This window comes from Hyperolius riggenbachi, chromosome 4 (genome assembly GCF_040937935.1).
Source record: "Hyperolius riggenbachi isolate aHypRig1 chromosome 4, aHypRig1.pri, whole genome shotgun sequence".
NCBI lineage: Eukaryota > Metazoa > Chordata > Amphibia > Anura > Hyperoliidae > Hyperolius > Hyperolius riggenbachi.
In genome coordinates, this window is record NC_090649.1 from 285,462,404 (window position 1) to 285,486,988 (window position 24,585).

At 40.7% G+C, this 24,585-nt stretch overlaps 1 protein-coding gene across 5 annotated transcripts in view; it reads right to left on the reverse strand.

The window, feature by feature from the left end:
• Nucleotides 1-24,585, reverse strand: part of FAM184A (family with sequence similarity 184 member A) — a 306,218-nt gene that overhangs the window by 83,855 nt on the left and 197,778 nt on the right. For all 5 annotated transcript variants that reach the window (XM_068231372.1, XM_068231373.1, XM_068231371.1 and 2 more), the window contains exon 8: nucleotides 16,406-16,567. In XM_068231372.1, coding sequence (XP_068087473.1) covers nucleotides 16,406-16,567 — 162 coding nt within the window. The remainder of the gene's footprint in view (nucleotides 1-16,405; nucleotides 16,568-24,585) is intronic.

A 24,585-nucleotide genomic window follows, 5' to 3' on the forward strand; every position in this document is an offset into this window, starting at 1 on the left:
GTATTGGGATAGGGAGATCCATGCACAATCAACAAGTTCCAGGTTATAAATAACTTTCCAGATAGCTTGTAGCGTTACAGCTTTAAAGAAAACAGTACATGGATAGGTCTCCCCCGCAAAGTAATGCTCTTTAGAGCACAGTCAATTTTCCGCGCTCACTGTAAGGATTCCGTCACTGGATTCATCCGTGCGTGTACAATATTCGTGCATCCACTAAGTTCAGCAATCTCTTGTGCAGACCGGGTCCTGTATGACTTGAATCACCAGCCACTGCCAGACAACAGCGCTGTAGGGAGTCGCACGCTGAGCACGCCGGTTCTCCGTGCAGAGCAATGGCGGCAGCAGGAAGTGTGTATGCAATGGTCATCACCAGTCACCAGTCAGCTGACCCGACTCCGCCCACCGACGCGTTTCACGCCCACCTTGGGCGTTTCATCAGGGTGTGGCCTAAGCGGCCGTGCGTTTTGTTAAGAACGATTCCTAGGCTCCGCCCCATATGTTACCACAGCAACCACTCTCATAGGACACATACCGGGATTGTATTGAAACATGGCTATAGAAAAGAGCGATTAGATAAAAACCACAAATATTCTATTCATACCATCATAGGCATCAATCAGAGTCTCATTCAATTTCAGGAATTCTCTTCTCCATATAAAATCACTTATGTAGTTTTCTTTTAACAGAGTCCATATCTTGTTATGGCATTTGAAGTGACACTCACTGCGGATCCATCCACCCACATACATTACCCTCACATAGACACTATTTATATCTATTGAGTTTCAAAAATGGGGATAGATCCAATTCTGCGTTTAAACCATAGGGAGCCACAGTCCCCAATTTGTATATCCACATAGCCTCCTTGCAATAGAGGACCTCTACAATAGAGCAAATTATAACACCATAGAAACCTAAGTAATTCCCGATCAGAGAGCGGCGCCTCCCTAACCCTCCCCCATCACCAAGACTGAACCATGTAATAGGCAATGCAATATTGTAAAATGTCCCAAAAAGAAGACTCCAGGCCCATACTTGCCCTATACTCCAGTATCGATCCCTCTCGGACTTCACTTCTTCCCTGCATAGTCCAATCTCGAACTCCATCTTCTCCAAGAGAAGATCTCCATCAGCCAGTATATGCCCATATTTATGTTTCCAACTAAGAATTGAAAGAGCCTCAGAACTTGAAAAAAGTAAAAAGTGAATAACTGCAAACCGCCAAGTAACTCAACTGCAAGATGATCAATTATGGTCACTCTAGGTAGATTTAAATGTCCGGATTCTGTGGACTAGCTCGTGGGCTTTCATGGCGTTGTGGGCTGCCATCAATATCCAGTCTTGACAGAAATTTCTCGGCATCTTTCGGGTACTTATATATGAAAGTCTCTCCATCTTTGCTGGTTATACGCAATGTGGCCGGGTACATTAAAGCAAACCGAATGTTCCTGTTGACTAGTTCCGCGTAGACGTGATTAAATGCTTGGCATTGTTTTGTTACTGCCAGCGAATAATCGTTGAATAACATAATTCTCCGGTCCTCATGCATTAATGCTTCTCTGAGGGCCTTAAATGCCATGAGTAATTTCTGCTTGTCTTTATAGTCCAGGTAGCAGACCATGACCATGCGTGGTGGTCTTTTATCCCCTTCTTTCCGTGCTGGGCCTACACGATGTGCTCTTTGCATGGGCCTGTGACCCCTAGCATATCGGGTAAGGTTTTCTCAGAGAATTCGTCTATGTCTGTTGTCTGGTATGTTTCGGCAAGGCCCACCTTCGCAGGTTGTTGTGGCGAGATCTATTTTCAAGGTCTTCCAGCCGATCGTTGTGTCTGCGTGTTTCGTCTAGCTGTTTAGTGGCGTCTTCTAGATCAGCTGCCGCCTGTTGTATTCGGTGTTCTGCCTCTTTTAGCCTACCGCTGTGTTCCTGCAGCTGCTTATTGATGTGCCCCATCGATTTCCGCACTGCCCCCTCCACGATAGATTTCAAGTCTGGAGCGATTCGTTTGGCCACCTCCCTTGCCAGCGCCGTTAAGTCTGTACCCCTCATACCTCGAAAGTTCTCGTCATGCAGGCGCCGGAACTGGAAGTCCAGCAATGCTGTTCTGCGCACGTGCGGCCCAGTCATACGTGCAACCTCGTTGTGCTCCCGTGGCTGGGAGCATTCTGTGCCTGCATAGTAATGCACAGGCTCAGAATGTTCCCGGCAAGCAGAGGGGGGGGGGGGGTGTTAAGCACACAGCGGAGCATGTACAGAAGAGAGCAATTGGGCAACCTAAACAAGCTCTGAACGGGAAAACGGAGTGGCCAGGGAGAATGGAAATGGAGCCCACGGTCCTCATGAGGCTGGAGGAAGCCCCAGGTAAGTATAAATCATGCATGAACACTGGTCTCAGGTTTTCTTTAAGCTCACGTTGATGTTACAGCAGGTCCCATAAAATTTGAGGGCAGGCTAATATATCACATTCTGTTTCTATAAGTGAAACATTGTCCATTTACTGTTCCCCAACCCTGTCCTCAAGTACCACCAACAGTACATGTTTTGCAGGAAAAAAAATCATTCAAAGGTGATGTAATAAATGTCTGGGGAACACCTTAATTAATAAAATTGTGTCCTATCATGTGATTAGATTGTGATACAGAATTGGGAAGTCCCTTTGTGCAGTAATAAACATTTCTTACAGTTAGAATCTCTAATATTTAGACTGTAGCAAGTCTGTACAAGATCCAAACATTGCATCATCCCATCTCATTAAAGTGAATGGTGATTGGTAAAGTTAAGCTTTCAAGGCTCAGCAAAATTCATCAGTTATTTTGTGAAGAGCTTTCATAATGCCAGATCAATGATTCACTGGGCTTGTTCGCAAGATGTGTTTCCCTCCTGGGGGACACATAACAAACAGGATCTAATGCTTTTTGTGTGGAGTAATATATGTGTAATGAAGCCATCAGCTACAGTCCTGTGTTTTTGTGGTTTCCATTCAGCGCATATACCATATTCCCTCTTCACAAGTAAAGATTGTACAATATGATAAGCTAGGAATTATTTATTAGTTTATAATAGAAAGTTTTTCAGAACTATCTATCTACTCTATTAATGCGATCAAGCCATGATGGCTATGCTCACACCAAATGCTCTCGGATAACCTACCTACAAGTGACTTTACAATCCATGTAATGCATGCAAAATCATACATTTACACCATGAATTACTGTACATTTTCCTGCGTTGAAAAAGGGATGAAAATATGTCTAGTGTGAACATGCTATGAGTGTTCTATCGTGTCATTATTAAGCTATGAGATGCAATCTGTGAACTCAAAACTCATGACAAACAACAAATCTGCCAACATTATCTTCATATTCAGTCTCAGGTGGAATTTTCCTCCAACTTAAAAGTAGGAAGAAAAGAAAATATCTCACATCCAAATCTGCCAAAATGTATTTATTTATTTAGGTGGGAGGAGAGGCAAGCTGAAACACATAAAGCAGCAGTATCTGGGAGGACACTGAATCAAGAAACAACTGACCTATCTTAAAACACCCTTTAAGCCACTCCGGGTGTGATAGTGTACTAGTTAACCACTTGATGACCGCAGTGTTAAACCCCCCTAAAGACCAGGCACTTTTTTTCTGTTTTCTGCAATAGGCTGTGCAGGCTTTTCAGCCTCCTGCACAGCCCAGCTAAGGAGTATGGCGATCGGACTCACCTCCTATTTTTGTCCCCAAGGGGACATGCTGCAGGAGGGGTCCGATCGCCGCTGTCACTTTTTTTTTTCTTTAGCCTCATAGAGGCTCTCATTGCCGCAATCCCCCTCCCTCTCCTTCCCTCTGCCTGAAGAATTGAGCTCTCCGCCTCTCATAGGCATCAGCCTATGAGAGGATGGCGATCCCCGGCCAATCAGAGGCCGGGGATCGCCGATCTCGTACAGCACTGCCGGAGACCGCAGCACTGTATGCATGTAAACAAAGGGGATTTCTTTCCCCTTTTGTTTACAAGCAGCCTGCTAGCCGCGATCGGCGGCTAGCAGGCTATTCACGGAACTCCGTTCCGTGAAGTGGCAGGGAACAATCACGCATGCGCACGGCCATTCCCTGGAAAACTGCAGCCCCAGGACTTTATGCCAATTGGCGTTAGGCGGTCCTGGGGCTGCCGCCGCATTCACACTCATCGGCGTAAGGCGGTCTTAAAGTAGTTAAAGTGAACCAGAGATGTAGCACCCTCATGTATTTTACCATATATATCAGTGGGAACATTAGAGAAAACACCTACCCTTTGTCCAAAACTTCAGCGCTACAAGGTCTCTTAATTCAGGAATCCGCCACCAACACCCCTCACAGTGCAGGCTTACCAGCTTCCTGTAAGACCCAGATTATAAGGTCTAAGCGTATATGTGGTCAGCAACCCCACCGATCTGTGATTTCCACGTTCTGTGATCCCAAAATATTCCTCCTCTGAAGATGTTCTCCGCATATGAGGGTATAATATCAAAGAGTAGAAAAATCTAAGTGCTCTCCGTTTTCATTTAAGACAAGCACTTTATTTCATAAAATTGTAAACAGATACTCACATAAGGGCCCTTATTACAGGGACCCTCAGTAGACAAAGCGTTTAAAACAAATAGTTTTGCAGGGTGCCAGTCTCCCCTCTGCCATCCGTTCCGCCCGACCTAGGTTTCGCTCACGCGTCCTCAGGGGCTTCTTAACGGATTGGCAACCCGGGTGGGTGTTAAATACCCTCTCACCTACATCTTAGACGCCGCCAGCGCATTAAGCCGCGCGTTCGCATCAGCGTGACGTAGCTTCCGCCACGTCACTTCCGAAATTCCGCCGCGTGGAACGCACGGAAGGTAAAGTATATCGCTATTTCCCCTCAGTCATTCGGGGATAAGCTTGAAACGCAAGGAAGGTGTACATTGAATCTCCTTCCCCATCTAAAGCAAGACCATTTCAGGCCCGCTCCAGAAGGCTCCTTATATTAGGATGTGCAGAGGTTAAAGTGGCACCCCGTTTCAACAAGTTTTCACAGTATAACATATTCACATTAATCTATGCAGTTACCACTTACAGTAATAAAAATACACTGGAATAGATAACAATAAAATAAAAATAAAATAAAATAAAATCAATGATATAAAATGAAATAAAATGAAAACAATAAAAACAATAAAACACCTCAGATCTAAGCAAATTAAGGGAAACTCCACCTCATTCCAGTATGTCGAAGTCCCATATTAAACACTATATAAATACAGTCCATGTTCACAGTCGATTAAAATGATTAAAATGATAGCACAGACCCCTCTCTATGGTAATCAACCACTACTATTAAACTCAATAATCTACATAATTCCATTAATCATCTGTTATAAAGCAATTTAAATCTAGCTCAATATTTAAACCCTTAGGGTCCATACAGTCTAACAAATAAATCCATTTGGTTTCTGCCTTAGAAATCTCTCTTATCCTATGTGTACCCCTCCAGTTACCCAAATTCCTCTCTATCCCACAGAACCTCAAACCTGAGGGATCCTGTTGATGACAAATTCTAAAGTGTTCAGATACCGAGTGTTCTTTAAAACCACTTTTTATATTGTTTATGTGTTCCCCAATTCTCTCTTTGAGGGGTCTCTTGGTTCTTCCTACATAATACTTTCCACAGGGACAGGTAAGCAGATAAACCAAATATTTTGTCTCACAAGTTATAAACTGTTTTATCTCATATTCCTCACTGGAGAAAGTTTGTTGTACTCTAGGGGTGAGAATGCACGTCCTACAAGGTAGGCATTTTCTGCATTTGTAGAAACCCACCTCCCCAAAGGAGCTCACTCCCTTATATCTAGGTTCCTCTATAGCACTTGAAGTTAGGATATCTTTCAAATTTGGGGCCTTTCTGTAGATCATTTCTGGGCGTCCTGGTAATATTCCACTCAACACTGGGTCCTCTTTCAAGAGGGCCCAGTGTTTATTAAATATCTTTCCCAATTTCTTATATTGCTGACTAAATCCTGTTATAAATGGACATATTCGTTCTTTCTTTTCTTTAGTGTTTTCTCCCAGAATGGTCTCTCTCTCTATTAGTGCTACCTCATTGCGGAGGATTTCTAATCTATTTCTATCATAACCTTTCTTTTCAAATTTTTTTCTCAATATATCAGTTTCTGCATAAAAATCAGTAATTTCACCACAATTCCTCCTAAGACGCATAAATTGCCCTTTCGGGATACCTCGCAACCAGTTGGGATGATGACAACTAGTCACGGGGATAAAACTATTCCTATCTGTAGGTTTTGTATACGTACTAGTTTTGATTATCTCATTCGAGTTGCTTATAACTAGATCCAGAAAGTGAACTTCATCTCTATTGTATTCACAAGTAAATATCAAATTTGGGGTTGTGGCATTTAAGGTCTCAATAAAATTCTTTAAGGAAAATTCATCCCCTCTCCACATAAACATGATATCATCTATGAATCTTTTCCAAATAATCAAATTCTGATCTATATGTCTATATATGTGTTCTTCCTCCCACAGAGCCATATACAAGTTTGCCATACTGGGTGCAAATTTTGCCCCCATGGCCACTCCCACTTTTTGTATATAGAAGTTACCCCCAAACCAGAAGTAATTATGATCTAATGCAAATCTAGTACAGTTAATTACAAACTGGATCTGTTTCTCTTCTAATTCTCCTTTTTTATGCATAAAATATTCAATTGCTTTAAGACCCGCAGAATGTGGTATCACTGTATATAAAGATGTTATATCAGCAGTCACTAGAAAAGGGGGTTCATCAAAATTTAAATCTTTGATAATATTAATAACATGTTTTGAGTCCCTCAAATAAGAGTCTGTGGTAGTTACTAATGGCTGTAAGAATTTATCTATGTATTCACCTAATCTATAGGTGACTGAACCTATCCCACTGACAATGGGTCTCCCTGGGGGGTTAGTAGTGCTCTTATGCACCTTTGGCAAATAATAAATTACTGGAGTCCTAATAGTCGAGGGTTTAAGATATTTAATCTCTTTCTCATCCAAAATCCCCTCTCTATTACCCCAGTCCATCAAAATTTCTAGTTCTTTCTTATATTTTGCCCCCGGATCTCCCCTTAATCTCTCATACGTATTCTCATCCTCAAGTAGGCGCAGCATTTCTCGATTGTAATCTTTCTTATCTAAAATCACTATCCCACCCCCCTTATCTGCTGCTTTTATTACCACTTCATTACTTTCCTTAAACTCTTTGATGCCTTTCTTTATCCACATATCATTATATGACCTTGGAATAGTCAGTTCTCTCAAGTCTTTAATCACCATCTTTTTGAATGCTTCAATTTGATGGTTACTATTCTGTGGGGGCTTAAAAATAGATTTATTCTTTAAACCACTGTGAACAAAACTTCTTTCCAAACTACTGTCCACTGTATTATCAGTGGGACCCGTTTTGGTCGCAAAAAATTTCTTTATACTTAATTTTCGTATGAACTTATGTATATCAATGAAAGTTCCGAATTTGTCCAATTTCTTAGGTGGAGCAAATTTCAAACCTTGATCTAGCAAGGATATCTGATTCGGATTAAGCGTTATGGAGCTCAGATTATATATTCCTTCCCCTTCTACTCTTTCCATTTTTTTGAGGCGTTGTTGATATCTTCTTCCTCCTCTGTTTCCTCGTCTAGTTCTGGTTTTCTCTTTCTCTCTCTTGTCCCTACACGGGGATCTATAAAAGGGTGTGCATCACAAGGAGTATTTGGGCATTCTGACTCTGATTCTGTCCAGTCCTTACTCAGAACCTCGAATCTATTGTGGATAGGTATCTGATTGGGGTTATGTACAACCCTCGGTCTCCACCCCCTCTGTGGTCTTTTCTTTATTTCCTTTCCTTTTCCATACTTTTTCTCCTCATACCTCCCTCCATATGCCTCATATTTCTGTCTGGGTCTATAGTCACTGGGGGGATTTAAATGTTGGTTTCTAACCGGTATCCTATTATATGGAGATTGGGCAGGATAATATCTCATTGGTTTTTCTATATAATGATATCTAGGATTATTTCTCCATTGGGGTTGGTTCACCCATTTTTTATTTTCTTTCCTTTCCCATCTCGGTTTCTGTTCAGGTATTTTATTAATTTTAGGTCTAACCACTATTGGGGTTTGTGTTCCCCCTTCAGCCCCCTCCTCTCTCAGTTGGGTATCTTTCACTTTATCTATGGGGGTTATCTTCTTCTGCCATTTAAATACTTCTCCTGCTTTATAGTCATTGAAATCTCTAATAAATTTCTTTTGTTTTTTGTTTTTTAAATCCTCATCCGTTTTTTTCAGATATCCTTGTAAATCTTTGGATAATTGCTTATATTCAAATAAGCATTTATAAGGTTCCAACTTAATCTTAATATTTTCTATTTCTTTATCCAAATTCTGCAATTTCACTTTTTTCCCTTTTACTAGTAGTCCCAATAACTCTTTCCCACATTTATTAAAAAATATGTACCAGTCCTCATCTGAAACATCAGTTCTCTCACTTTCATTGGGACTAAAATCCCATCTGCATCTACGTGGGACATAGCCTGCCTCACGATATCTTTCAAGGGAGGCTATGTCCCACCATACCGCCAGTTTCTTTTCACAGACATGACTTAGTGTTTTAAACTGGCTTTCCAAATTCTCTTCAAACACCTCACTATGAGTTTCTCCAAATGCCTCACCAATCTCAATATTACGTCTAGACATATAATCAAATACATCCAACATGGTTTCTGAGGTTAATCTGTTAATAACAACAGTATCAATTAAAAATAGAAAATAGAAAACACTTTGCTGCAGAAATTTCTGAAAACAGTAACACAAAAAATTATATACAATCTCCGCGCAAAGAGCTGAAAAGTCCCGAGAGCTGCCCAGAAGTTAAAAGTCCTTCAGATTGACTTCATAATAATATTTGTCCAAAACTTCAGCGCTACAAGGTCTCTTAATTCAGGAATCCGCCACCAACACCCCTCACAGTGCAGGCTTACCAGCTTCCTGTAAGACCCAGATTATAAGGTCTAAGCGTATATGTGGTCAGCAACCCCACCGATCTGTGATTTCCACGTTCTGTGATCCCAAAATATTCCTCCTCTGAAGATGTTCTCCGCATATGAGGGTATAATATCAAAGAGTAGAAAAATCTAAGTGCTCTCCGTTTTCATTTAAGACAAGCACTTTATTTCATAAAATTGTAAACAGATACTCACATAAGGGCCCTTATTACAGGGACCCTCAGTAGACAAAGCGTTTAAAACAAATAGTTTTGCAGGGTGCCAGTCTCCCCTCTGCCATCCGTTCCGCCCGACCTAGGTTTCGCTCACGCGTCCTCAGGGGCTTCTTAACGGATTGGCAACCCGGGTGGGTGTTAAATACCCTCTCACCTACATCTTAGACGCCGCCAGCGCATTAAGCCGCGCGTTCGCATCAGCGTGACGTAGCTTCCGCCACGTCACTTCCGAAATTCCGCCGCGTGGAACGCAGTGGGATAGGTTCAGTCACCTATAGATTAGGTGAATACATAGATAAATTCTTACAGCCATTAGTAACTACCACAGACTCTTATTTGAGGGACTCAAAACATGTTATTAATATTATCAAAGATTTAAATTTTGATGAACCCCCTTTTCTAGTGACTGCTGATATAACATCTTTATATACAGTGATACCACATTCTGCGGGTCTTAAAGCAATTGAATATTTTATGCATAAAAAAGGAGAATTAGAAGAGAAACAGATCCAGTTTGTAATTAACTGTACTAGATTTGCATTAGATCATAATTACTTCTGGTTTGGGGGTAACTTCTATCTACAAAAAGTGGGAGTGGCCATGGGGGCAAAATTTGCACCCAGTATGGCAAACTTGTATATGGCTCTGTGGGAGGAAGAACACATATATAGACATATAGATCAGAATTTGATTATTTGGAAAAGATTCATAGATGATATCATGTTTATGTGGAGAGGGGATGAATTTTCCTTAAAGAATTTTATTGAGACCTTAAATGCCACAACCCCAAATTTGATATTTACTTGTGAATACAATAGAGATGAAGTTCACTTTCTGGATCTAGTTATAAGCAACTCGAATGAGATAATCAAAACTAGTACGTATACAAAACCTACAGATAGGAATAGTTTTATCCCCGTGACTAGTTGTCATCATCCCAACTGGTTGCGAGGTATCCCGAAAGGGCAATTTATGCGTCTTAGGAGGAATTGTGGTGAAATTACTGATTTTTATGCAGAAACTGATATATTGAGAAAAAAATTTGAAAAGAAAGGTTATGATAGAAATAGATTAGAAATCCTCCGCAATGAGGTAGCACTAATAGAGAGAGAGACCATTCTGGGAGAAAACACTAAAGAAAAGAAAGAACGAATATGTCCATTTATAACAGGATTTAGTCAGCAATATAAGAAATTGGGAAAGATATTTAATAAACACTGGGCCCTCTTGAAAGAGGACCCAGTGTTGAGTGGAATATTACCAGGACGCCCAGAAATGATCTACAGAAAGGCCCCAAATTTGAAAGATATCCTAACTTCAAGTGCTATAGAGGAACCTAGATATAAGGGAGTGAGCTCCTTTGGGGAGGTGGGTTTCTACAAATGCAGAAAATGCCTACCTTGTAGGACGTGCATTCTCACCCCTAGAGTACAACAAACTTTCTCCAGTGAGGAATATGAGATAAAACAGTTTATAACTTGTGAGACAAAATATTTGGTTTATCTGCTTACCTGTCCCTGTGGAAAGTATTATGTAGGAAGAACCAAGAGACCCCTCAAAGAGAGAATTGGGGAACACATAAACAATATAAAAAGTGGTTTTAAAGAACACTCGGTATCTGAACACTTTAGAATTTGTCATCAACAGGATCCCTCAGGTTTGAGGTTCTGTGGGATAGAGAGGAATTTGGGTAACTGGAGGGGTACACATAGGATAAGAGAGATTTCTAAGGCAGAAACCAAATGGATTTATTTGTTAGACTGTATGGACCCTAAGGGTTTAAATATTGAGCTAGATTTAAATTGCTTTATAACAGATGATTAATGGAATTATGTAGATTATTGAGTTTAATAGTAGTGGTTGATTACCATAGAGAGGGGTCTGTGCTATCATTTTAATCATTTTAATCGACTGTGAACATGGACTGTATTTATATAGTGTTTAATATGGGACTTCGACATACTGGAATGAGGTGGAGTTTCCCTTAATTTGCTTAGATCTGAGGTGTTTTATTGTTTTTATTGTTTTCATTTTATTTCATTTTATATCATTGATTTTATTTTATTTTATTTTTATTTTATTGTTATCTATTCCAGTGTATTTTTATTACTGTAAGTGGTAACTGCATAGATTAATGTGAATATGTTATACTGTGAAAACTTGTTGAAACGGGGTGCCACTTTAACCTCTGCACATCCTAATATAAGGAGCCTTCTGGAGCGGGCCTGAAATGGTCTTGCTTTAGATGGGGAAGGAGATTCAATGTACACCTTCCTTGCGTTTCAAGCTTATCCCCGAATGACTGAGGGGAAATAGCGATATACTTTACCTTCCGTGTGTTCCACGCGGCGGAATTTCGGAAGTGACGTGGCGGAAGCTACGTCACGCTGATGCGAACGCGCGGCTTAATGCGCTGGCGGCGTCTAAGATGTAGGTGAGAGGGTATTTAACACCCACCCGGGTTGCCAATCCGTTAAGAAGCCCCTGAGGACGCGTGAGCGAAACCTAGGTCGGGCGGAACGGATGGCAGAGGGGAGACTGGCACCCTGCAAAACTATTTGTTTTAAACGCTTTGTCTACTGAGGGTCCCTGTAATAAGGGCCCTTATGTGAGTATCTGTTTACAATTTTATGAAATAAAGTGCTTGTCTTAAATGAAAACGGAGAGCACTTAGATTTTTCTACTCTTTGATATTATACCCTCATATGCGGAGAACATCTTCAGAGGAGGAATATTTTGGGATCACAGAACGTGGAAATCACAGATCGGTGGGGTTGCTGACCACATATACGCTTAGACCTTATAATCTGGGTCTTACAGGAAGCTGGTAAGCCTGCACTGTGAGGGGTGTTGGTGGCGGATTCCTGAATTAAGAGACCTTGTAGCGCTGAAGTTTTGGACAAATATTATTATGAAGTCAATCTGAAGGACTTTTAACTTCTGGGCAGCTCTCGGGACTTTTCAGCTCTTTGCGCGGAGATTGTATATAAAACACCTACCCTGCTCTCTGTTTCATTCTTCACAGTTCAGCTTGCTTCTATCAGCCCTGATAAAATCCCCGACTGAGCATTCACTCTGGCTCTGCTATAATGACTCAGCTATAGTGATTCCTGAGCAGAGCCAAAGGGGGCAGGCTTGTGCTTGAAAAGACATCACAGAAGACAGACTCAGCTATAATGATTCCTGAGCAAAGCCAGACTGAATGCTCAATCAGGGATTTTATCAGGGCTGATAAGAAGCAAGCTTTGCAGTGAAGAATGAAACAGAGAGCAGGGTAGGTGTTTTCTCTAATGTTCCCACTGATATATATGGTAGAATACATGAGGGTTCTTTGTCTCTGGTTCACTTTAAACACACCACCTTTGACATAGGAGACCAGGGTTTGAATCATTCAGTAGGAAGTCCTTTGACAAGGCTCTGTACTGAGCATGTCTAAGTGGCTGCAGCTATCAAGAGCTTTGTGTTTGACAGGGGAAAATGGCTATATAAGTTTTAATTATTTTTTTTTAAAAGATTATTTTTCTTTTAAGAAATACAAACCACAAACAAACAAAAGGTTCTGCAATCAAAGGCAAAAGAGATTAAATCACAAGGCTATTTGCGCACAATTTAAGGAGTACTACAGACATTAAATCATAAAAAGGCAGATGGAGTAAAGACAACCCCAAGTTTTAATAGTTTAATATTTGTTTTCTTTCACATAATGAACACTTGAAGTAGAACCAGAAGAGATTTGCAACATCTATAAGGTTATTGATGCTAGTTACCAGAAGACAAAGTGAGGAATCTTTCCACCAGCAACACAGATAGTAATAAATGCTCACAAATGTTCAAACACTTTTCAAAGTTACTAAAATAAAGTATTTTTATTGTACTGTTTAGCTAGAGAAATGTTACTTCCTGTTCTGAATGACCCTGTCATTAGGTCAGAAAGTAAGGGTAATTCTCTCAAAACAGACCCAGATAGCAGAAAACCTGACCCTTTCTTACCCTTTCTCCAGCTACCTAAATATGTAATGTAAAATAAATCCCCCATTAAATCTATCACTGTCCTCTTCAATGCAGCCTTCTCAAAGAGAGGAACTCAATGTTATGAGTTGATGCAGAGTTTTGTGTTAAGGCAGAACCTCCAACCATCCTTATCATTCACCATTTTAGATTTATCCTCATTCATAAAATGAGGTGGGGTGATTTGAAATTCATGGGAGAACAGGTAAACAGGGTTAACTTGCATATAAATGAGGGTGACTGTTATTTCACCACCTTCACTCCCGCTGACCTACTGGTTTTGAATTGCTCCAACCAACACACTTGTTCCTCATTGTTCTCATTGCAAATATGCTACCCATTGCCTCTACATGCTACTGGTCTACCCTGGTAATAAACACTTCAGACTTTGTTCAGTGAAGTGCCCTCCACCCCACCTGATCTGCAGCCATTGATATCTCAAGAGTCAAAACCAGTGTTTGAGTGTGAGGAAAACCAATCAAGTGGAAGTGGTTCACCTCAAATACAGGTGTCACATAAATTTGCAAATATTTGGGAAGAAGATAAAAAATATGGAAAATGTGTATCGTCATTACACACAAGAAGAAATATATTGTTGAGCATTCTAATAGTCTGGTAAATAAATGACTTTAGAGATCATATATCAGGATAGCAGAAAATACATCTTTTTAACCACTTTACCCCCGCCCGTACGGATTTCTCCGTCCCTTTTTCCATCCTTTAACCCCCAGGGACGGAGAAATCCGTACTTTCCGCGTTCCCGACGCTGTCCGCGCTCCCGCTTGTAAACACGCCGCCCGCCGCTAGTAAACACGCCGCCGCCCGCTCGCCCGGAGATCAATGAACGGGAAAATCCATTCCCGTTCGTTGATCTAAGCCCCACAATGATCCGCTGCTCTCCTATGGGCAGCGCGATCATTGTGAGAAAAAACTCACGTGTCCAGCCTCCTTATACTTCCTCCAAGCTTCCGGAAGGACGCTTGGAGGTCGCATTAAAACAAAAAGTTACTGTAGCCATCTTGTGGCCAATTAGTAAACTACACCCTACACATTTTTCACATACAAATAAATGACTTTTACACAAAAAATTAACTCATTACCTCCCACACTCCCCATTTTTTTTTTTTTTGTAATTAAAAAAAAATTCAAAAATTTACAATTAAAAAAAATACATAAATAGTTACCTTAGGGACTGAACTTTTTTAAATATTTATGTCAAGAGGGTATAACACTGTTACTTTATAAACTATGGGCTTGTAATTAGGGATGGACGCAAAACTGAAAAAAATGCACCTTTATTTCCAAATAAAATATTGGCGCCAAACATTGTGATGGGGACATAATTTAAATGGTTTTATAACCGGGACAAAAGGGCAAATAAATTTCATGGGTTTTAATTACAGTAGCATGCATTATTTAAAAACTATAATGGCCGAAAACTGAAAAATAATTATTTTTTTCCCCACATTTTTCCTATTTTCCCATTAAAACACATTTAGAAAAAAATAATTCTTGGCATAATGTCCCACCTAAAGAAAGCCTAATTGGTGGCGGAAAAAACAAGATATAGTTCATTTCATTGCGATAAGTAATGATAAAGTTATAGACAAATGAATGGAAGGAGCGCTGAAAGGTGAAAATTGCTCTGGTGCTCAGGGGGTAAAACCCCTCAGTGGTGAAGTGGTTAAATCAATATCACAACTATCATCAATCATAAAGCTCTACACAATAGCAGAACGCTAGTCGCTATTTTGCACTGGACTTTAGCTACTGTGTAGTCAAACTTTAGTGAACTAGTACACCCAGCATGCCTGCCACCGTTCCTGCAGAGCTCCCCTACATAGTAACGGAACTCTCTCATCTCTATTTTTTGGGGGCCCTGGACAGCTCTGCTCTTGTGGATTACACTTACATACAATACAATACAATACAATAACATTTCTATAGCGCTTTTCTCCCATAGGACTCAAAGCGCTTAGGCTCTCTCAAATTCAGTAGTTAGTAGGATGAAGTATTCACACAACAAAAGTTATATTTCTGCAAATGCCAGACTGAACAGGTGGGTTTTCAGTCTGGATTTAAACACATCCAGGGATGGGGCTGTCCTGATCTGTTGAGGTAAGGAGTTCCAAAACATAGGGGCAGCATGACAGAAGGCTCTGGGACCAAAAGTTTCCAAGTGGACTCTGGGTATGACTAGATTATTAGAACCTGTGGATCTGAGAATGCGGGGATTGCTACGCAGCTGTAACATATCTTTCAAGTATCCAGGGCCTAGATTATTCAGGGATTTAAATGTCAGTAGGCCGATCTTGAATAGGACCCTCCATTCTATAGGTAGCCAGTGAAGGGAATGCAGGACTGGCATTATGTGGCAGTGACGGGGTTGGTTGGTTAGCAGTCTGGCAGCAGTATTCTGTATCAGCTGTAGGCGGTACAAGACCTTTTTTGGAAGGCCAGTGTAGAGAGCATTGCAGTAGTCCAGTCGGGATGTGATGAAGGCGTGGACTAAGGTTGGCAGATCTTCTGGGGGTATGAGGTGCTTGATTTTTGCAATGTTCTTCAGGTGAAAATAGGATGATTTCACCACCGCAGAGATTTGAGTTCTGAAGTTTAAATCCCCATCAGTTAGAACTCCCAGGCTACGCACATGATCAGAGCTGCGTAGATCCGTGCCTCCTATTCCCAGTGGTGAAGACTGCAAGTTAAGTTGTTTTGTTATCATGCTCTGCCCTCCAATCAGAAGGACTTCAGTTTTGTCTGCATTTAGTTTCAGCCAGTTGTCATTCATCCATTGCTGTAGTTCACGTAAGCAGGCGTTTATAGTTAGAGTTGGGTCTGTCACACCAGGCTTGAAGGAAAGATATAGTTGGGTGTCGTCTGCGTAGCAGTGGTATGTCAGGCCATGTTTTTGGATTAGTTTTCCCAACGGTAGCATGTAAATCGTGAAAAGCAGGGGAGAGAGGATTGAGCCCTGGGGCACCCCATACTTAAGTGTTACAGGGGTGGACAGGAAGGGCCCCATAGACACTTTGTGGGTTCTACATGGAGGTGTTCCTAGTTATGGTGACTACACAACATTGCATGCTTGCAGTTACAAATTATTTATTGTCCAGCAATAGAGAATGCATTCATATTTACCTGAACAGCAAACAGGGAGTCGCTGGTCTCTCTCAGTCTTTCTCTTGTCACATCCAGCTCATTTTGCAGCCTGTCTTGAGCTTCTTTTAGACTTGTGATATGACACTCAGCTGAGCCAAGTCCTTGCTCATTCTTCTTCACCAAGTCTTGAAGTCTGCAAATCTGTTAAAAGTGAAAGACATTGATCAGTATTTATTAAAAGATAGCAAATGTGTTACCTCTGCTGTTTTGGGGATAATCCAATATAGAAAATTTGTTAGCAACTGGATCCAAGAGTAGTTAGTGTAATCATGCCTTCAATACTGCATAAAATGAGGAACACGGCTGTATGGTCTGTAAACTATAACATAAAACCTATTACTTATTTTAAAGTGGACCTGAACTCTTGCACAGGACAGAAGGAAAACATAGAGGCATGCACCCTGTATGTATTTAAAGAGTTTAGCCTGTTTAATTACCCCTCATTTGTGTCTAATCACAAGATGTAATTTCATCTCTCCCCATGTCACATTACTGCCTGGCAGAAAAGCTCATTTGAAAGCCAAGGAGGTTAACAATATGTCTGCTTTCATGAATCAGGAAGTAGACACAGAGCAGATTTATTTTAGGATTTGTATCAGCTGTAACAAAGAAATGTTTTTTTGTTTAAAGGTTATAATGCTGTTGCGTATCTTTTAGAGCAGAGAGGATGTTCTGAGTTCAGATCCGCTTTAAGACACAAATATGCATGCGCAGACACACACACCTTATTTATGAGCCAGATATGCCAGATTATTATCAATATTGTAATACAGAGTGCACTAGCTTTTTCTATCTAAAAGTCTTGCATACAGCTCAGATTGTTCATTTGACCTTTGGCTCTATCATAAAACGGTCAAGCATTCAACTATTGGTTGAGAAATGCTGGGCTGTGAAATGCTGCAGTAGAAACATGCACTCTAGCGGCAGTACATCACTTTGCGGGACACAAAATCGAAGTACATTGTAGGAGAGATCTAGTGTATAGGTCTGGTTTATAGGCAAAGAACACTTTAAATGGGTATAGACCTTATCTGAGACAATCACACGTATCACGCATCTATAGCAGGCCCACTTGTTATGATTCTCCGATTAATATCCCCTTATTTAAAGCGGAATATAACCCTGCATTTCAACTTTGCTCTAAAACATTATTTACAGCATATTATATGCAATCAGCATTTTTTTTTTTACTAGACCAGCATTAGAAGGGTTACACACAGAGCTTTAAAGTTCCGTGGATAGAAATGGAGACGTATCCGAAGTTGAGATAGATACATTTAAGTAAACACAATGTAACAAGTGGTGAATGTTACACACTCTCTGGCTGTCCTCCAGCTCCTGCACAGTCAGATAGTGTGTGTCAAATTCCACACTTGTTACATTGTGTTTACTTAAATGTATCTATCTAAACTTCGGATGCGTCTGCATTTCTATCCACGGAACTTTAAAGCTCTGTGTATGACCCTTCCAATGCTGTTCTAGTAAAAAAAAATGCTGGTTGCATATAATATGCTGTAAATAATGTTTTAGAGCAAAGTTGAAATGCAGGGTTATATTCCGCTTTAATTTAAAGGTTCATAATAAAAATGTAGATCTTATATCTTGCTCCGAGGGAGGTTTGAGGTATTTAAATGATTTAAAGGACAACTGACCTGAGAGCGATTTGGAGGCTGCCATATCTATGTCCTTTTAAACAATGCAAACTGACTGGCTGTCCTGCTGATCCTCTACCTCTAATACTTTAAGTAGCAGACCCTTAACAAGCAGGCAGATTAGATGTTTGACTTAGGACCCATTCATACTTAAGCGATTAGCGAGCGATTCCCGCTAATCACTAAAGGGCTATCGCTTTTCAAAGCGCTAGTGCTATGTTACCTTATGGCAGTGCTCTCATTGCCGCGACTGGCGCTCATCACGGGCGTTTTGTGATTAGCGCCAATCACAAACATGTTACCTACAGCATTTTTGGAGCGATTCAGAAGTGATCGCAGTACAGTGCTTATAAAGCGCAGACTGCGATCGCTCTGAAATCGCAGAAGTGTCCAGTGTTTTTACCATGCTAATCACAAACAAACACAGAACACTTATATCGCGCTTTTCACCTGGCGGACTCAAAGCGCCAGAGCTGCAGCCACTAGGACGCGCTCTATAGGCAGTAGCAGCGTTAGGGAGACTTGTCCAAGGTCTCCTACTGAATAGGTGCTGGCTTACTGAACAGGCAGAGCCAAGATTCGAACCCAGGTCTCCTGTGTCCTGTCTCCTGTGTCAGAGGCAGAGCCCTTAACCATTACTCCATTCAGCCACTGGTTCACAGTAAAATTACAGTAAAATCACGCAAAACGCTAGCGATAAGTGCTAGCGTTTTGCTATTTTCAGATGTGAACGAGGCCTTAGGTTTCAACGCATTTGCTGCATGCTTGTTTCAGGTGTGTGATTCAGATACTACTTATGCATGAAAGATCAGCAGAGCTGCCAGGCAACTGGTATTGTATGATAGGAAATAAATATGGCAGCCTCCATATCCCTCTCAGGTCATTTGTTCTTTAATATTGCATGGTCAATTACAATCTTTTCAGATATAACAAGATACATTCCATATACCTTGTTCCTCAGTTCCTACATATCTAGAGATTCAAGGTTTCATGTCTCGTAACAAGATACTAATTCTCTCCATTCCAAGATATTTAATGGTACATTGTCCCCCTCCCCCCATAACTTTAAAATGGGGATCTCTTGGTATGAATATCTAATGAATCCTTTAGGAGGATCTCTCCTTAAAGGTTTAGAATCATGAAGTACAGAATTTTACATGCCTTCTTGATATTAGGTCTTCAGGTATAGTAAAATATACTAAAAGTATTACACATTGGGAAGCGTACGAGAGGAAGGGAGACTTGGGCACAGGATACAGCCAGTATATGGCTGATCCTGCTGCTGCACAAGTCCCAGCCGCGTTAAATACTATTCCCCCTCCAGGCCACCATGGATAGCGGGGGAATGAAATAATTTGGCTTTCAGCAATTGCTGGAGGCCGAATTATAGTGTTTTATAAGTAACTTCAGCTCCGTCTTCTGACGGCATCGAAGTTACTTCCTGTGCGCCGCTATAGCCGTAATTCCTATTACAGTCTATGGTGGCACAGGCTGCGCCCAAGTCTCCTGCATTGGAATAGAAGCGTTCGCATTGGGAAACCTTTTTTTAAAAAAGGCCTTTAAAATGTTTTACTGTATGATGTTAAAACTTGCTACATCCTGCAGACACCCTTCTGATCGGTACTGGATGGGATGCTCTCAAACAGGATCCTTATACCAGGTTTGTGGTTCTGTCCACTAATTACTTCATACTGGCATGATATTCGTTTTATTATTCAAACTATATTATGACCAGGTTTTATCTTCTCTCCACAGTTGGCTTAGTTACACAGAGGATTTCATTTCCTGAGAAATAGATGTCAATTCATGCTATGTCTTAATTTAAATATTGAATGGAATGAGTACTAGGATGCAACATAAAAACTTAAAGAGATATGTTTCACTCTTAATTATTTTAAAACTGGGCTTAAAAGAGGTGAACTGAGGATTATTGAGCTGTACTTCAATAATATTTGGGAGCAAATTTCCACTAGGTTTATCTTATTGACATTTGGGGTTCTAGATTTTAGATATAGTTTTTATCTGGCATGCCATAGATGTATTTTACATAAGTGTTATTTTTTTCTTATTTTCGTTTAAGTTCAATTTACTCTGTATGAAATTATTCAAATGAATATCAAAGTTTTGTACTTTCACTTCATGAAGCCATTCATAAGCGATGTTAAACCTTCTACTATTGTCTCCACTATATTAATTGTGTCATTATTTTTTATGCTTTTTTTTTAGGAACCTAATAAAAAAACATGAAAAAAAAAATACAAAAAAGGTCCCGCAAGCCACATAAAATGCAGGGGAAGGGCGGATTCGGCCCATGGGCCTTGAGTTTGATACCTGTGAGTCAAGAGGTCCTCATGTCTTTTTCATGGGAGCAAATTCAGTAATGCACTGTAATTGCATCATTGATCAGTAGGCAATCTGGAGTTTACTTGGCATAATTATAACCAAATAGTGTACAATAATACAATATATGTACATTTATGCTTAGTGAAAACCCCTTAGTATATTTATTTACACCTTTGTGGTGCTTGCTGTAGCAACTATCTCCATGAATCATACCAAAATGAACATCTAACACAAAATAGCTCTTCAGTGATGCCTTAGCTTTAAGGGGGTAACTAATGTCATTCTAGCTGTCTGGAAAATGTACTGGATGTACTATTTTCAGTTATATTGTAATTGCAGCAGCTCAGAGTGAGCAGTGAATCATAGCAGCACAGTCAAGAAGGGAAGAGGAAAGCATTATTGTGGATTTATATGTAATGAGGACAATAGCTTCTTTTTCCGAAGCAATGAATTCTGAAAAAAAGATCTGCTTCCTTACAAGAAAATAAAATGTGTTTTTAAGTGCAATCATATTGAATATCAGCCTAAATAAATTACTTTGGAACACCACAGGAGTAGAGCACTTATACTGCAAGTTATCTCTCATTATGCTGATGTCGGGTTATTTTTTTGTTCTAGAACATGTATAACATTTTTAAAGTGTAGCAGATTACTTCTGCAAGCAAAAGCTTCGGATCAGTTTCCTGAATAGAAATAAATGATACCCTTTGTGCGTATTTCTTTTGCACACTGCAAATCGCAAATTCGATTTCCGATTTTCCCTGGATGCTATAAACACAAGAACAAAAACACAGAAAAAAACGCAGCAAGCAGGACCGATGATTCAAAATCGAAAAACAGAATCGCATGTAAATGCGGGTCAAAATCGCAAATTGGAATCGCACGTTATGTGCAAGAGGCCTAATGCAGTTTTCAGGAGATATTCTGTTTTTACTGTGGAATGAGTCTGTGAAGAGCTGTGAAAGTGGACAGCAGTCAGTCACTGCTTGACATTGATATGACAGTGTAAACACAGCCCTTTTGGGGGATCTTAGAGCATGGTTAACCCCAATGGCAATGTCATTTAGAAATATTAACTCTGCACGTAAAGTCATTTTCAGAATTTGCAAAAACCAACATGGAAGACTCCACGAAATAAAGAGTGCATATTCTGAAGATCTAACCATCACAGTAAGATAACACAGTGCATTAGGAACACAATTGTACAGCCTTATTTCCAAAAAGCTGAGATCCTGTGTAAAACATGAATAAAAATAAAATATGATTTGCAAATCAAGTAAATCTTACATTATATTTAATTGAAAATAGTACAAAGATAATATAGCAAATGTTGGAACAGAAGAAATATGGCGTTTTTTTTTCTTTTTAAATACATGCTCAAAAACAATGAGGCAGGGCATGTTTACCATTGGTTTCCATCACTTCTTCTTTTAATAGCAACAGAATGCAGCTTGGCATTGCCTTGCTGAAATAGGCAAGACCTTTCCCTGAAAAACTTGCCATTTTGATATGTTGCTACCAAGACACTGTATACACAGTATATCATTCAGTATTAATATTGTCTACCCAGATGTGAAAGCTATCCATTCCCTGTACACTTAAAGTCATTGGCAACCGTTATAAAAAAAAAAGCTAGATACTTACCTAAGGAGAGGGAAGGCTCTGGGTACTATTGAGGATTCCCCATAGCAGTATTTCACCAATTTCGTCCAATATTGCTGTGTCCACCGGAAGTCTTAGGGGCCTGAGAGCTCTTGAAGATGGGCTGCTCTGTACTGCGCACGCGCGAGCGCCCTCTCTCGCACACTCGCGCGTGCGCAGTATGGTGCCACTTGTTTTGAATTGTGGGCACTGGGAGAGGAGAGGAAAGGCTCTATAGGACCCAGAGCCTTCCCTCACCTTAGGTAGGTAGCTGGCTTTTTTTTTTATAATGATTCCCATTGACTTTAAGCAGCCCCATACAATCATGGAAGCTGGCTTTTGGAGTTATAACAAGCTGGATGGTCCTTCCCCTCTTAAGGCAGGAGGCCACAGCATAAATTATTTCAGAAAAAAAGAACTCAAAATGTAGCTTTCTCTTGATTCGTCAGAAAGCAGGGCAGTTTTCCACTTCCCCATATTCCATATTAAATATGTTTGGGCTTAGATTGTAAGCCTCTGGCAGGGTCCTCCATTCCCTAGTGTAATCTACATGATCGTGTGCTCCTTGCCTATGACACCATCGTGCTTGTATTACTGGGCCTACCTAACCCGCCCATATTGCATGATCATGTATTTTGTACCGTTTGTCTTGTTTAGCTTTGTCCTATGCTGTATAACCTTGTTATGTCTGTCATCCTTGTATCATTATTATTATTATTATTATTTAGTATTTATATAGCGCCGACATATTACGCAGCGCTGTACAGTGTATACATATATATCTTGTCACTAACTGTCCCTCAAAGGAGCTCACAGTCTAATCCCTACCATTGCCATATGTCTATATTATTTAGTGTAAGTACTGTTGTCTAGGGCCAATTTTAGGGGGAGCCAATTAACTTATCCGTATGTTTTTGGAATGTGGGAGGAAACCGGAGCGCCCGGAGGAAACCCACGCAGGCACGGAGAAAACATACAAACTCTTTGCAGATAGTGCCCTGGCTGGGATTTGAACCAGGGACCCAGCGCTGCAAGGCGAGAGAGCTAAGCACTACGCCACCGTGCTGCGCTGTGTAATATGTTGGCGCTTTATAAATACAATAAATAATAATAAGATACGTATATATAACTTCACAGTAGAGTTTTAGCTTGGCACAGTTTCAACTTGCCTTTGTGGATGTAGTGATGACCTGTATTCACATACAGTGGTTTTCAGAACTGTTCCTGAGCTTGTGCAACAATTTCCTCATCAGAATGCTATCTATGCGAGGAGAACGCCAGGGCATACCACTAAGGCTGCATCTGAAATGACCACCAGCTCAGTGTGAAGCACCTAAATAGATTTTCTGCACACTTCGCATTCAATTCAGATGCAAATCATATGCAAATCTGCTACTACTTATCATGCAAACAGGAAACTCAGGAGGAGGGGCTGGGAGCAGCTAACCTGACAGTTACAAGTGTCTAGTATAATATACTTTGCATGCAAACCATATTGGAAGCTAAAGATCCTTCTAGTTTAATAAATGTTAGCACTTGTCTTGGATGCAGGGCATGCATTTTTCAGTCTGGCAGAGGCGGTGTATGCCTGTGTGATTAACCATTCAATTGCAACATGTGTTTAGGGATGCACAGCCTTTCCCCCCACCTTTCCTAAGTTTGTAACAAATGTAACTGTCAGGTTAGCTGCTCCCAGCCCCTCCTCCTGAGTTTCCTGTTTGCATGATAAGTAGTAGCAGATTTACATATGATTTGCATCTGAATTGAATGCGAAGTGTGCAGAAAATCTATTTAGGTGCTTCACACTGAGCTGGTGGTCATTTCAAATGCAGCCTTAGTGGTATGCGCTGGCGTTCTCCTCGCTGTTCAACCAAATGTAAGTCACACATTTTTTTTGCTTAGCTGCACCCAAGGTTTTAAATTTAGGTTAGGTCACTTGCCCGGAGGTTTGCCTCACCGGGGCGCAAGTGTCTAGTATAATATACTTTGCATGCAAACCATATTGGAAGCTAAAGATCCTCCTAGTTTAATAAATGTTAGCACTTGTCTTGGATGCAGGGCATGCATTTTTCAGTCTGGCAGAGGCGGTGTATGCCTGTGCGATTAACCATTCAATTGCAACATGTGTTTAGGGATGCACAGCCTTTCCCCCCACCTTTCCTAGAATGCTATCTATGTTCAATGCAGTGGTGCTAGAGGGCCCAAAGATCTTAGCCATCCAGTACTGACTTTCAGTCTTGTCCATTGCATACAGAGATGTATCTGTTATGTCTTCACGTGTCCTGTTGACCTTCCCACTGAGGTGAGGGATCCTCAGGGTGCAGAGTCTAAGTGACCACGGGTTTCCACCAGAGCGTCCCACAAGGGCCGATGGACTTGTAGCTGCCTAGTGCCCACCAGGTTGCACCCCAAGTCACCCTAACAGTGGGTTGGAGAATAGGGAACACTGCAATGTAGAGTTCAGCCGTTAACAAGCTACAGTCCAGAGGTCAGGGCAGGAAAAGTTCAATCGTAATCCAAAAG